Raw genomic sequence first — 15517 nt, 5'->3', positions numbered from 1 at the left:
CAGAAGAAGACTTCAAAGTCAAGGCTTCTGCATCCAAAACCTCCAAAATAAATATACAATAGTCTCAGGCCATGAAAGAGCTCAAAAAGGATTTTGAAATTTAAGTAAGAGTGGTGGAGGAAAAACTGGGAAGATAAATGAGAGAGATGCAAGAAAATCATCAAAATCAAATCAACAGCTTGCTAAAGGAGATCCAAAAAAATGCTGAAGAAAATTACACCTTTAAAAATAGACTAATTCAAATGGCAAAAGAGGTCCAAAAAGCCTCTGAGGAGAAGAATACTTTAATGAGCAGAATTAACCAAATGGAAAAGGAAAATTTAAAAATTTTAAATTTAAAAATTACAATGAAGCAGATGGAAGCTAATGACTTTATGAGAAACCAAGAAATTATAGAACAAAACCAAGAGAATGAAAAAACAGAAGACAATGTGAAATATCTCATTGGAAAAACAACTGACCTGGAAAATAGATCCAGGACAGACCGTTTAAAAATTATGGGACTACCTGAAAGCCATGACCAAAAAAAAGAGCCTAGACATCATCTTTCAAGAAAGATCTAGCTGCTTCTACATTAAGGGATCAAAAGGCTTGGAATATGATATTCCAGAAGTCAAAGGAACCAGGATTAAAACCAAGAATCATCTACCCAGCAAAACTGAGTATAATACTTCAGGGGAAAAAATGATGATTCAATGAGATAGAGGACTTTCAAGCATTCTTGATGAAAAGACCAGAACTGAATAGAAAATTTGACTTTCAAACACAAGAATCAAGAGAAGCATGAAAAGGTAAACAGGAAAGAGAAGTCATAAGGGACTTACTAAAGTTGAACTGTTTACATTCCTACATGGAAAGATAACATCTGTAACTCTTGAAACTTTTCTCAGTATTTGGGTAGTTGGAGGGATTATACATACATATACATATACACAGATATATATGTATAGGAGAGATTATACATACATACATATATATACATATATAGATATAGACAGAGGGCAGAGTGAGTTGAACAGGAAGGGATAATATCTAAAAAAATAAAATTAAGATGTGAGAGAAGAATATGTTGGGAGGAGAAAGGGAGAAATAGAATGGGGCAAATTATCTCTCATAAAGAAGGCAAGAAAAAGTTTTTTAAATGGAGGGGAAGAAAGGGAGGTGAGAGGAAAAAAGTGAAGCTTCCTCTCATCACATTTGGCTTAAGGAGGGAATAACATGCACACTCAATTTGGTATGAAAATCTATCTTATACTACAGGAAAGTAGGGGAGAAGGGGATAAGTAGAGTGGGGGGATAATAGAAGGGAGGGCAAATGGGAGGAGGGAATAATGAGAAGTAATCACTTTAGGGGAGGGACAAGGTCTAAGGAGAGAATAGAATAAATAGGGGGCAGGATAGCATGGAGGGAAATATAATTAGTCTTTCATAACATGACTCTTATAGAAGTCTTTAGCAAAAGTACACATATATAACCTATATTGAATTGCTTGCCTTCTCAGTTGGGATGGGTGGGGAGGGAGGGAGGGAGAGAAGTTGGAACTCAAAGTTTAAGGAATGAATGTTGAGAATTATTTTTGCATGCAACTAGGAAATAATAAATACAGGTAATGGCATATAGAAATCTATCTTGCCCTACAATAAAAGAGAGGAGATGGGGATAAGGGAAGGGAGGGGTGTGATAGAAGAGAGAGCAGACTGGGGGATAATCAGAATGCATGGTGTTTCAGGGTGTGGGAGGGGGAGAGATGGGGAGAAAATTTGGGATTCAAAATCTTGGAAATGAATGTTGAAAACTAAAAATAAATAAATTTTTAAAAAATAATAAATGGAAAAATTTAAAATGCACATTTTTCAAGTATGTAGTAACTTTCACAAAATTGTACTTTCTCATTGAGAGGGATCTAGTACATCTGAAAAGAGGAATTCTATGTACTATGTTTTCAGACCAAAATACAGTAGTTAGAAAGAAACATTTATAGAAGGTTACATGTAAAATAAGAGGATTGGTTGATTCAAAGAAGAAAAAAGAAAAAGATAGCACAAACATAATAACAGTTTATAAGATAACAGTGATAGAGATTTATGGGATTAAATGCCTATGTTAATTAAAAACAAATTAAACTTTAATATATATTTAAAAAACTAAATTAGAGAAAAGTAGGAAAAGAGATGGTTTTGTTTTAGAGGAGCAATCAGAAAAAAAATGGGTCTGTGATGCCATTACTTCATTAATGTAGTTTATAAAATCACATCTGTTCTTTCTCATTCTGTGGTACAGAAAACAACAACAACAAAAATTGTCCATGTCTTCTCACAAATTTTGATAAGGAGGTACTTGAAATAAGTTTTGGTCCTTCAATATTACATATATTGGGTTTCAATGTTATATTGATAGCAATATTGTATCAGTAGCAAAGCCGTAAGAAGTCTTTCCATTAGTTATCTTTTGCTCTTGATGATTGATTGACCTCTTTCGGTAATATATCAATCTTTTTCACTTGTGTCCATTTCTTCATTGTAGTATACTGTAGCCTACCTAACAGGTCTCTTCATTGTCTTTTGAGTGACCTGTAATTTTGAGTATTCAGAAGTTTTCATTATTCTACCCCATAAAGCAGGATCAGTTTTCATCTTGATCATCAGTATGATAAATTAAAAAAAACAAGAATTGTTTTTTACAAAAACTACTAAAATTGATAAACTCTTAGTTAATAAGCAAGGAGGAACACATAACCAAAATGAAAGATAACAATGAATTTAAAATTAAAGAGATTTTTGAAGGAATATTGTATTTGCACAACTGTATATGTCATAGTAATAGTTTTGTTTACACAACTGTATGTCATAACAATGATTGAAAGTGGCAAAAATGACAATAATGCCCAAATGTTTTATAAATGTAATTAAATACCAATCAGCACCATTGGGGCTAATTCACAGAAGTCGGTAAAATGACAACCAAATTTATATTGAAGAACAAATGATTTTGAACATAAAGGAGTATTTTGATAAAAGCAGATGAACTGGTACTTGAACCACTAAACTTTGAAATTAATCAAGCAGTGATTGTCAAAACTTCAGGTATATCTTGGAGAATATTACAGGTTTATTGGTTCCATAAATAAAGGGAATATTGCAATAAAGAGAGAAAGAAAGAGATTGAGGCTAACAACTCTGTGTAGCTCTTCTCTTGAATCTAGTTCATGTGCAAGTCAAGACATCACCCCGTGAAGTTACTAGTCATGTTTGAAATTAAGAATGGTACCTGCTCTGCAGCTCTTAGTCTTAGAGAGTTGCCTAGAGCACTGAGCCATTAAATGATTTACCCAGTATCACATAACTAGTAAGTAACAGAGATCATACTTTATAAAACCAAGTCTTCCGGATCCCCAGACTAGTTGTCTACCAGGCCACATTTGTTCTCATTACAACTTATTATGTATCATATTTGTGTGTGTGTGTGTGTTTACGTACACACACACACAAGCCCAGCTATATATTTATATGATAATGCTATACAAAAGTTCAAATATATGTATATAGTTGTTGATTATTTTTTTGGTAGACTTCGAGAGGATGTAGCTGCAATGAAATCTGCCTGGGATGCTCAGATTGCACAAATATCAAAGGAAACTATTTCCAGAGACCTTCAGATCCATACACTACAAGAAGAGGAGGTAAAGCTCAAAGCACAATTGGCCAGATTCCAACAGGACATTGAAAGGTAAAAGCCCTAAGGTTATATTTGTGCTAATAATCAAGGTGAGATACTGACAGATGAGATCCTAGTCGTTTGGGCCTGAGACCAATTCCTATTTCTCTTTGAGGCTTTGAATGTAGGCATTTTGACATTGTTGTCTTCTTCTGAGTTTGTGTTTTGATCTTTCCTTTCTCTATAGCAGCTTTCTATGGTCCGGCTTTGTTTGTTTGTTTTTTGCTCATTTTCCAGTCTATTTTATGACTTAAAGTTGAGTTCTACTCCTGTCCCAAATTTCTTGTGCCAGAGCCAATGGCCCTGGCCACTCACCTGCTGTGCTGAAGGCTAGAAGTCTCACAGCTGGCCTACTGTGATGGGACCATGGAATCTTGGTTGCTGACCTGTGTTGAGGTTTGGGGTCTCCAGCTATCTTGCCCAGACACTACCTGCACTGAGCTGCTCTCCCCTTTTACCCAAGCAGAATAGACCTTTCCTACAGTCCTTCTAAGTTGTCTTGGGTTGGAAAATTGTTTCATCCCATCCTTTTTTGGATTCTGCCCCTCCAGAATTTGTTTGTAAAGGTTTTCTTTAAAGTTGTCTGAAGAGGAATTTGGGAGAACTCAGGAAAATTCTTTTCTCTGCCATCTTGTCTCCACCTCGAGATCTTACTCTTTTGGATGATTTTCATAAATCTCTAGTATTTTTCAGATGGTTTTAGATATGACTGGATTATCTAGAATATATTAATTGGTTGATAGAGTGAAAAGAACTTTTGACAGTCACATCTGAAGTTCAGTCTGTTTTTGAGTATCCCTTCCTTCATCTCTAAAATAATAATGGTATCTACCCTATCTAGCCTTAGGGTTATGTGAGAATCAAACTAAAAAAATAGGGTTTTTTCTTTTGGTGGATTTAAATTTTATGACTTGAGGAATTCTGAAAACACCAGTGCTTAGTAACACTTTATCTTTGATGTATTTTGTTGCTATTTCCTTCATGTCCCTTACCTCTTTCTCCTCTGTTCCTCAGACTTAAAATCTAGACAAGATGGCTTATTTTGTAGGCATTCCTTAAGGAACTTGCAGCTTAACAGGAATGGGGCTAAAGCTTATATAGGAAAAGTAGATTATCTGACAGCTATGCTGACTAGGTGATGACTTACAACCTTGGTCACAGGTATCATTCACTAGTGGGTTTATTTTTGGCCTCTTAGTACTGTAGGAAGATAGTTTGAGAGCTGATGTATATAGCTAGACCTCTGGATTGAATATGATAACTTTGGGAATCAATACATGATACTTCTGTGGTTACACGATAGTCCTGTAAATTTTACAAGAGAATTTCTTCAGAGGTCAACTTGTTCTGTGATAGGGAAAGATAGTTTGTTTTACTGGGGCCCACTCATGAGTTGTTGCTAGGCATAGTGTCCTTGGGCTAGGGAGAAAACTGTCAGTGATAATGTTTTGAGGGTAGGAAGAAATGTGATCTTGGAATTGGAGTCCAAGTACAAGCACTCAAATACCCCATCATTGACACTATTCACTGCCCAATTGGAATACAAATATTATAAATAGATCACAACTAAAACTTGTATTGTGCACAAAATGCATCCTTTTAAGGTTATGGTGTATTTCAACTTAAATATATGGCCCATAACACTAGAATCTGTAAAAATTCCAAATCTGTATGTGGTTTGCTTATCAGAAATATGAATTTTGGTGTAACTGACTTTAAAGCAGTTTCACATCATGTAATCACAAAATATTCAAACTAGAAAGGGTCCTTAGAGAGCATGGAGTTTTATTTGTTTTACATATGAAGAAACTAAAACCCAGAAAAAAAGAAGTGATTTTATTTATGAAAGGTATTTATTATAAACAAAGCAGGAGAATTATCACTTCACGAAACACAGTGGTCATATTTATCCACATTTTACAGTGGTAAACACTAATTTTTTTTTCTTTTTTGGGTTTTTTTGGTTTTTTTATTTATTTAACTTTTAACATTCATTTTCACAAAATTTTGGGTTCCAAATTTTCTCCCCTTTTGTCCCCTCCCCCCACCCCAAAACACCAAGCATTCTAATTGCCCCTATCACCAATCTGCTCTCTCTTCTATCATCCCTCTATGCCCTTGTCTCCACCTTCTCTTTTGTCCTGTAGGGCCAAATAACTTTCTATACCCCTTTACCTGTATTTCTTATTTCCTAGTAGCAAGAACAGTACTCGACACTTGTTCCTAAAACTTTGAGTTCCAACTTCTCTTCCTCCCTCCCTCCCCACCCCTTCCCTTTGGAAGGCAAGCAATTCAATACAGGCCAAATCTGTGTAGTTTTGCAAATGACTTCCATAATAGTCCTGTTGTATAAGACTAACTATATTTCCCTCCATCCTATCCTGCCCCCCATTACTTCTATTCTCTCTTTTGATCCTGTCCCTCCCCATGAGTGTCAACCTCAAATTGCTCCCTCCTCCCCATGCCCTCCCTTCCATCATCCCCCCCACCCTGCATATCCCCTTATCCCCCACTTTCCTGTATTGTAAGATAGGTTTTCATACCAAAATGAGTGTGCATTTTATTCCTTCCTTTAGTGGAATGTGATGAGAGTAAACTTCATGTTTTTCTCTCACCTCCCCTCTTTTTCTCTAAACTAAAAAAGTCTTTTGCTTGCCTCTTTTATGAGAGATAATTTGCCCCATTCCATTTCTCCCTTTCTCTTCCCAATATATTTCTCTTTCACTGCTTGATTTCATTTTTTTAAGATATGATCCCATCCTCTTCAATTCACTCTGTGCACTCTGTCTCTATGTGTGTGTGCGTGTGCATGTGCATGTGTGTGTGTGTAATCCCACCCAGTACCCAGATACTGAATAGTTTCAAGAGTTACAAATATTGTCTTTCCATGTAGGAATGTAAACAGTTCAACTTTTATAAATCCCTTATGACTTCTCTTTGCTGTTTACCTTTTCATGCTTCTCTTCATTCTTGTGTTTGAAAGTCACATTTTCTTTTCAGCTCTGGTCTTTTCATCAAGAATGCTTGAAAGTCCTCTATTTCATTGAAAGACCAATTTTTCCCCTGAAGTATTATACTCAGTTTTGCTGGGTAGGTGATTCCTGGTTTTAGTCCTAGTTCCTTTGACTTCTGGAATATCCTATTCCATGCCCTTCGATCCCTTAATGTAGAAGCTGTTAAATCTTGTGTTATCCTGATTGTATTTCCACAATACTTGAATTGTTTCTTTCTAGCTGCTTGCAATATTTTCTCCTTGACCTGGGAACTCTGGAATTTGGCCACAATGTTCCTAGGAGTTTCTCTTTTTGGATCTCTTTCAGGCAGTGATCTGTGGATTCCTTGAATACTTATTTTGCCCTCTGGTTCTAGAATCCCAGGGTAATTTTCCTTGATAATTTCATGAAAGATGATGTCTGGGCTCTCTTTTTGATCATGGCTTTCAGGTAGTCCCCTAATTTTTAAATTGTCTCTCCTGGATCTATTTTCCAGGTCAGTTGTTTTTCCAATGAGATATTTCACATTATCTTCCATTTTTTCATTCTTTTGGTTTTGTTTTGTGATTTCTTGGTTTCTCATAAAGTCATTAGCTTCCATCTGTTCCATTCTAATTTTGAAAGAACTATTTTCTTCAGTGAGCTTTTGAACCTCTTTTTCCATTTGTTTAATTCTGCTTTTGAAAGCATTCTTCTCCTCATTGGCTTTTTGACCCTCTTTTGCCAATTGAGTTAGCCTATTTTTCAAGGTGTTATTTTCTTCAGCATTTTTTGGGTCTCCTTTAGCAGGATGTTTACTTGTTTTTCATGCTTTTCTTGCATGTCTCTCATTTCTCATCCCAGTTTTTCCTCCACCTCTTTAACTTGATTTTCAAAATCTTTTTTGAGCTCTTCCATGGCCTGAGCCCACTGAGTGGACTGGGATACAGAAGCCTTGACTTCTGTGTCTCTCCCTGATGGTAAGCATTGTTCTTCCTCATCAGAAAGGAAGGGAGGAAATACCTGTTCACCAAGAAAGTAACCTTCTGTAGTCTTATTTTTTTTTTCCGTTTTCTGGGCATTTTCCCAGCCAGTGACTTGACTTCTGAATATTCTCTTCACACCCACTTGGCCTCCAGATCCACCCAGCCAGAGCTTGGGGTCTGAGATTCAAATGCTGCTTCCCAGCCTCAGGGCTTTTGGCAGGGGCAGGGCTGCTATTCAGTGTGAGATTAAGTTCAGGTGCTCGGGTTGGGGCAGTGCCACCTCACAGGGCTCAGTTGCCTCAGGGGGTTTATGCAGAGGCCTTCAACAATGGATCCAGGCTTCTGGGAAGCCCTGGTCTTCTCCCACCTCTGCTGCTGCCTCCCAAGGGGGTCTGAGTTATGGGGGCACCCCACTCCCCTCTCAGCATGCCGAGAAGACCCTCTCACCAACCTTTGGTGTCCGTGGGTGGAGGGACCCGCATGGCCACTGGAGATTCTGTCCCTGAAGCCTGCTCGGATCTGCTCCTCTCGGTGCCACGTGGCCAAGGCAGGGCTGGGCTCGGCTCCGGGTCTGCAGCGCAAAGGACCTTTTGCAAGAAGTTTTCAGGGCTCTCTGGAACAGAAATCTCATCTGCTCCATTGTTCTGTGGCTTCTGCTGCTCCAGAATTTGTTGGGAGTTCCTTTTTACAGATATTTTATGGGCTGTGGGTTCAGAGCTAGCATATGTGTGTCTTTCTACTCTGCCATCTTGGCTCCACCCCCTAAACACTAATTTTTTAAAAGAGCACTTAAAGTGTTTTAGGAAGAGACAGCCAGTGGAATTGGTGCAATTAAAATTGAGTTTTTGAGGTTGTTTTAAATCTAGAATTATCTTTTCTAGACTGTCCTTGCCATTCTCACAGACACAAAATTTTCCCTTCCCTATATTCTTACCTTTTGGGTAATATGTTTCCTTCTTCTCTTAATGAATTTTTTGGCTTCTTGATCTGTGATTTTATTAGTGGATGTAATTGTTATTCTGGAAATTTCCACCATTGATGCAGATCAGCACTTTATCTTTAATTTAATACCTTAAATAGCTTCTTGAGATACTAAGAGGTTAAGGGATATGTTCCTAGTCATGCAGCTAATTTGTATTAAAGGGCAGGACTTGAATCCAGGTCCTGACTCAAAGAGAATATCCATAGTTTATCCATATCCCCTCCTCCTAATATCTTGCCAATAAAAATTTCCATTCCACACCATATTCTCTTGTCAGTACTATCTAAGGCTAGTCCTCTCAAGTCAGCATGGTACATTGGAAAGGATTCTAGGTTTTGAATCAAAGAATAGGTTTCACTCTCATCTCTGCTACTTATTACCCTGTGTGACCTTGGGCAGGTCACTTAACTTCTCTGGGTCTCATATCCCCCACCTGTAAAGTGAGAAGGTTGGATAAGTTTATGTTCAAGATTCCTTCTAGTTCTAAATTCTATGTTCCCATCTCTTCTCTTTCCTAACACTTCTTTTCTCATTTCCCAGTTTTACCCACCAAGACTTGCACTAAGCTTAAAAATCAGCCTCCCCCCATATCCCCCCAAAAAAGTTATAATGAAAAAATGATCATTCCTTGATCTATTTTGTTTTATTGGCACTAAGTTTGGGGGGGATGAGTTCTATTTCTTTATTTCTAATTAATACACAGTAAGTCAGATATCCGTAAGTTAGAGCTGGAAAAAAGAAACCTTAAAGGATATCTAGTCTAATAATCCTTTCATTTTATAGTTGATAGTGGTGAAATAGTCAATAAATAGAGTGACTGCATAGCCAAAGGGTTAATACAGACATGACCTTTAAGAAAAGTATGAATTTTTTTTTGCATTTTGATCCTTTCTTTTTATCAAACCCCGTAGGAGAAAAACCATGGTCTCTTTCTTATCTTAGATACAAACAGCAGTTGTCTCTCGCAATGGAACGGGAGCAGATCCTAGAACGTGATAAAGTACAGGTAGAACTGGATTGGCAATGTCGTTGTGAAAATGCTGAAAGAAAACAGTATGAGAAATCAGAGGATTTAATACAGGGTTTAACAACAGCCAGAAACCAGGTACGTACCAAGTCATATTAGCATTAAACCCTTTCTAGATTTACATCAAGTGGGATTTTCTAGAATATTTTACAAGAGCTAGCAAAGATACGCTGCAGTGATATGTAAGGGAAGGATTCTCATACCTCTTTTTCAAGGAGGAAGGGACATGAATAAGGGAGGGAAGAACATTGGATAGAGAAAAATCTCAAAAAGTTCTCTGAATATTTACAGCTTAAATCCATTAAAATCCGTCTTCAGCAGAAATTTCATTGTACTGGAAATATTAGTATTTCCCAGTTCATGGTTTTGTCCATAGTAATGACATGCTGATATGTTTGGAATGACTTTTTTATTACTCAAAATTTTTATTGAAAATTTTATCAATCAAAATTTTTTCTTTAGTCCAGCCCTATGTGGCAGCCATTTTCTATGAGAAAAAAAAAATCTGACTAGAAATGACAATAGTATAAAGAAGAACTATTTTGGTAGGTTTTTTTGGTACTATAGGCAGCACTGATAAACATTTGGACTTAAATGCCTTCTTTAGCATTAGCTATTTTTTATTTTAATATTTTGTATATTACATATAAATACATGTAAAAACAATTTTTAATATTGTTTTAAAAAATTTTGAGTTCCAAATTTTCTCCTTTCCTCACCTCTCCCCTCATTGATGAGGCAAGCAAATTGATATAAATCATACATGTGCAGTTATGTAAAACATATTCATCATGTTGTGAAAACCCTCAAGAAAAATAAAGAGTAAAAATAAGTGTGCTTTGATCTGCATTGAGATTCCACCAGTTCTTTCTCTAAAGGTGGATACCATTTTTCATTATGAATTCTTCAGAACTCTTAGATTTTTGTACTGCTGAGAATAGCTAAGTCATTCACCATTTATCATTTTTTAATATTGCTATTACTGTGTACTGTGATCTACTGATTCTACTCATTTCACTTCCATCAGTTCATGTAAATCTTTCCAGGTTTTTCTGAAAGAATCCTGCTCATTATTTCTTATAGCACAATAGTATTCCATCAAAATTATATACCACAACTTGTTCAGCCAGTCCCCAATTAATGGTCCCCTCAATTTCCAATTCTTTGTCACCACAAATAGAGCTGCTGTAAATATTTTTGTACATGTAGGTACTTTTTGTTTTTGTTTTTTATCTCTTTGGGCTACAGAGCTATTTCTGAGACAATATGCTTATTTACAATTAATGTATATTATATATACAATTAATATATATAATTACAATTATATTTACAATTATATATATTTACAATTATATTACAATATGCTTAATTACAATTCTGAGACATATTCTTATGCTTGGTTTTATAGCCCTTTGGACGTAGTTCCAAATTGCTTTCCAGAATGGTAGAATCAGTTCACAACTCTACCAGTAATTTATTAGTGTCTCAATTTTCTTGTGTCCCCTCCAACATTTGTCAGTTTCCTTATATGCAATATTAACCAGTCTGATAGGCGTGAGGTAGTAACTCAGAGTTATTTTAATTTGCATTTTTCTAATCAATAGACATTTAGAGCATTTTTTCATATGACTATAGATAACTTTGATTACTTCTTCTGAAAGCTGCCTGTTCATACATTTGACTGTTTATCAATTGAGGAATGACTTATATTTTTATAAATTTGACTCAATTCTCTATATATTTGAGAAATGTGGCCTTTATCAGAGAAACTTGCTGTAATTTTTTTCAGTTATAATTACTATGTATTTTCCTCTATCCTATTTTGCCCCCTACTTCTACTCTCTCTCTTTTTTTCTTTCTCTTTTTCTGTCTCTCTCTCTTTTTCTCCTTTCACCCTATTCCTCCTCTGACTACTGCCTCCCCCAAACTGCCCTTCCTTCTGTCAGCACCCCACCTTGATTTTCTTATTCCCTTCCTCTCCTGCTTTCCTTTAGGATAAGATAGATTTCTATACCCAACTGAATAGATGTTATTCCCTCTTTTAGCCAGTTCCAGAGAGAGAAAGGTTCAAGTGTTTCCCTCTACCTCTCCCTTCTTCCCCTCTACTAGAAAAGCTCATCCATTCCTCTTTTATGTGAGATAATTTGCCCCATTCTATCTCTCCCTTCCCTCTTTTGCCCAGTGCATTCCTCCTTCTCAGTCCTTAGTTTTATGTTTTTTAGATATCTTCCCATCATATTCAGCTCCCATCATTGCCCTCTGTCTATATATGTATACTCCCTCTAACTGCCCAAATAATGAGAAAGTTTTGGTGAGTTACAAGTATCATCTTCCCATGTAGGACTGTGAACAGTTCAACAATATCGAATGCCTTATGATTTCTCTTTCCTTGTTTATCTGTTTAGTCTTCTCTTGAGTTTTATATTTGAAAGTCAGAATTTCAATTCAGCTCTGTTCTTTTCATCAGGAATGCTTGAAAGTCTTCTGTTTCATTGAATGTCCATTTTCTCCCCCTGAAGGACTATACTCAGTTTTGATCAGTAGGCAATTCTTGGTTGTAATCCTAGTTCTTTTTCCCTCCAAAATGTCATATTCCAAGCCCTCTGATCCTTTCAGGTAAAAGCTGTTAAATCTTGTGTGATCCTGACTGTGACTCTATGATTATTTTTTGTTTCTTTCTGGCTGCTTACAATATGTTTTTCTTGACCTGAGAATCCTGAAATTTGGCTGTGATATTCTTGAGAGTTTTTGTTTGGGGATCGCTTTCAAGGGGTGATCAGTGGATTCTTTCAATTAGTATTTTACCCTCTGGTTCTAGAATATCAGGCATTTTTCAGTTATAATTTCTTGAAACTTGATGTTTAAGGTTATTTTAATTTTGGCTTTCAGTTAGTTATCTCTCCTGGATCTATTTTCCAGGTCACTTGGTTTTTAATGAGCTATTTCACAATTTTTCCTATTCTTTTCCTTCTTTTGATTTTGTTTTATTTTTTTCTTGATGTCTCATAGAGTCATTATGTTCCACTAGTCCAATTCTAATTTTTAAGGAATTATTTTCTTCAGTGAGCTTTTGTATCTCCATTTGGCTGATTCTGCCTTTTAAATTTTTCCTCAGCCTCTCTTATTTGCCTTTTTAAAAATTACGTTAATTAACACATTTATCATTGAACTGTGGGCCATAGATATTTGATAAGAAGATTTACTTGTCTTTCAATTTCTTCAATCTTCTGATGGCAGATTTGACTGTGACTGCAGAGGATATATTCTAGGTCCATGCTCTACAAACTACTATTTTCATACAGGATCCACAATGCCAGATACCCACAGCCTGTTTTTTTATTTTGGTCCTGCCATAGAAGGAATAGGTATACTTGGCATGCTGGCTAATTTCAATTTTCTTCACCATTTTTCTATGCACCATAATGTGTTACATATTTATCAATAATTCTGACCTTCTTGTCATGTTTAGCTATCTTGCCAGTTGCAGGCTGGAGTTCTGAGAGGCTTATTTGACTTTTAATATCCTTTTTGAGGTCTTTCAGGAATTTTTGGGGGGTGGGAGGATGGGGCCGAGATCAATTCACATTTTTCTTTGAGGCTTTACATGTAGCTGTTTTGACTTTGTTGTCTTCTCGGTTTCTAGGTTGGTTTTTTTGTATTTTACACTGAAATGCCAGAACACAAATACAGAATAGAGAAGAGAACCAAAAACATATCATCAACTTAAACACTGGAACTTAAATACAAAGTTAAAAAGAAAAAAAAAGTATATCATATGCATAGCAGAACATAAGAGAGGATTCAAATTATGTAACAAAAAATTTTCATTTCAGGAAAGCCTACATAATAAATAATAATTGTTGCATTGAAAATTGTCCATCTTTTCTTTGCTTCCTTGTGAATTTTCTTTTTTTCCCTGCTGTGTACTTTTTTACGTTGTTCTTTTTTCCTCTCACACCTCATTTGTATAAAATAATTATTTTTTTTAGCTGTTCCTAAATGGCTTTTCTTTTAAAATTCATATCCTACTCAGGTTTTCCCCAGTCTTACTTTTGAGCTACCCAATTATTAATAAGAATTGTAGGCATACATTTTGTATTTTATATGAATATAAAGTAAAAAATAAACAGTCTGTCCTTATGAATCCCTTATAGTCAATTAGTCTTTGGTATGTACATTATATTTCTCTTGGTTCTTGTATGTCAAATCTTCTCTTAAGTTCAGGTTTTGTATGTGTGTGTTGTTCTTTTTTTGACAAAGTCTTGAAATTCTAAGAGCTTATCAGATGTCCACTTTTTTTCATTCAGGATAATACTTAACCTTGCAGGGTATGATATTTTCAGCCAGAGCCCACTTATTTTGCTCTTCAATATATTGTGTTCTAAGCCCTGCAGTCCTTTAATATCTCTGCTGCTAGGTCTTGTGTGAGTCTAATTGTGGCACCACCATACTTAAATTGTTTTAATCTTGGTGCTTTTAATATTTTATCTTTGAGCTGGGGGTTGCAGAATTTGACTATGATATTCCTATGAGTTTTCCTCATAGGATCTCTTTTAAGTGATGATTGAAGGATTTTTTTTCTACTTTCTCCCCTTGTTCTAAAGCTTCAGGACAGTTTTCTTTAATTATTTCTTGTATTATTGTATCAAGATTCTTTTTTTATCATAGCTTTCAGTTAGTCTGATTATTTTTATATTTTCTCTTCTTAAGCTGTTCTCCAAATCTGTTGTTTTTCTTATGTTTCACTTTCTCTTCTATTTTTTCATTATTCATATTTGGATTAATTCTTTCTTGATCTCCTAAAATTTTGCTGGATTCACTTTGCCCAATTCTAATTTTCAAGGTGGCATTTTCTTCTTTAAAATTCTGAGTTTCCTTTCCTAATTGGTTGACTTTCCTTTCATAACTTTCTTGTTTTCTTGAATTATTCTTATTTTTTCTTTAGTTTTTCCTCCATCTCTGTCATTTGGTTTTCAAACTTTTTTTTAAGATCTTCTAGAAATTCTTTTTGGGCAAGTGACCATTTGACATTACTCTTTGGGAATTTCTTTGCTTCAGTATCCTTCTCTGAAGATAAACCCTGTTCATCCCTATTCTCATAATAATTTTCTTTGGTTGGATTCTTTCTTCTTTGCATGTGCATTTTTTGTGATGATAGCTTAATTTTTGTAATCACCTCTGGCCCTGGAGTATGGGAAATGGTGCCTCTTGCCCCAGATCTTCAGTTCTCCCTTCCTTCCTGGAACCAAAGCCAAATCTCCAGGGGCATCCAGCCTCACTGCTTCTGCACTCACCAGGCATGTGTTGGATCCTTCTTGCCAGTTCTTATAAGGTGGTGTGATCTGGGGACAGGTGTGTGTACAGGCCTGTGCTTTCTGAAGTGAGTGACCATAAGCACTCTTTTCCTCCCTGGAACTATGACTAGGACTATGACTAGGATTCATGCTTTCCTATGGTTGCAGGCTCCTTTGTGCTAGTGCTTCCCCTTGCCTTAGGACTGTAACTTAGGATGATAAACTGGATCCACTTATGGGCAGTGTAACAGAGTCTTGTACCTAATACCAACAAAGAGACCCCTGTAATCTCCTTCTGACTGGTTGTCCGATTACCTTACTGTTGTAGCTGCTGCTATAGCTGCTTCTGCCTATACAGTTGCCCCCAGGCCCTCCTTGCATTAACTATTTTTACTGATCCAGAAGGATTAATATCAATCAATAATGTTTATTGAGTGTCTGTAATTTGCATAGCATTTCTCATTTATTAATTCACTGTCTACTTCTTTAAAAGAAGTAGGATGCTTGATTATGATAATCCCTGTGTTAACTGGAATTTATT

The 15517-nt window shown here is 36.0% G+C and overlaps 1 protein-coding gene across 9 annotated transcripts in view; it reads left to right on the top strand.

Moving 5' to 3' along the window:
- Positions 1-15517, top strand: part of CCDC57 (coiled-coil domain containing 57) — a 266795-nt gene that overhangs the window by 88692 nt on the left and 162586 nt on the right. For all 9 annotated transcript variants that reach the window (XR_011975014.1, XM_072645391.1, XM_072645390.1 and 6 more), the window contains 2 exons: positions 3569-3727; positions 9598-9760. Coding sequence is in view for 8 of the 9 variants with exons in the window: in XM_072645391.1 (XP_072501492.1) it covers positions 3569-3727; positions 9598-9760 (322 nt within the window). In the remaining variant the exon portion in view is untranslated. The remainder of the gene's footprint in view (positions 1-3568; positions 3728-9597; positions 9761-15517) is intronic.

This window comes from Notamacropus eugenii, chromosome 2, assembly GCF_028372415.1.
Source record: "Notamacropus eugenii isolate mMacEug1 chromosome 2, mMacEug1.pri_v2, whole genome shotgun sequence".
Lineage (NCBI taxonomy): Eukaryota > Metazoa > Chordata > Mammalia > Diprotodontia > Macropodidae > Notamacropus > Notamacropus eugenii.
The sequence above is the reverse complement of the archived record's forward strand: the minus strand, read 5'-3'. Positions and strand labels throughout refer to the sequence as shown.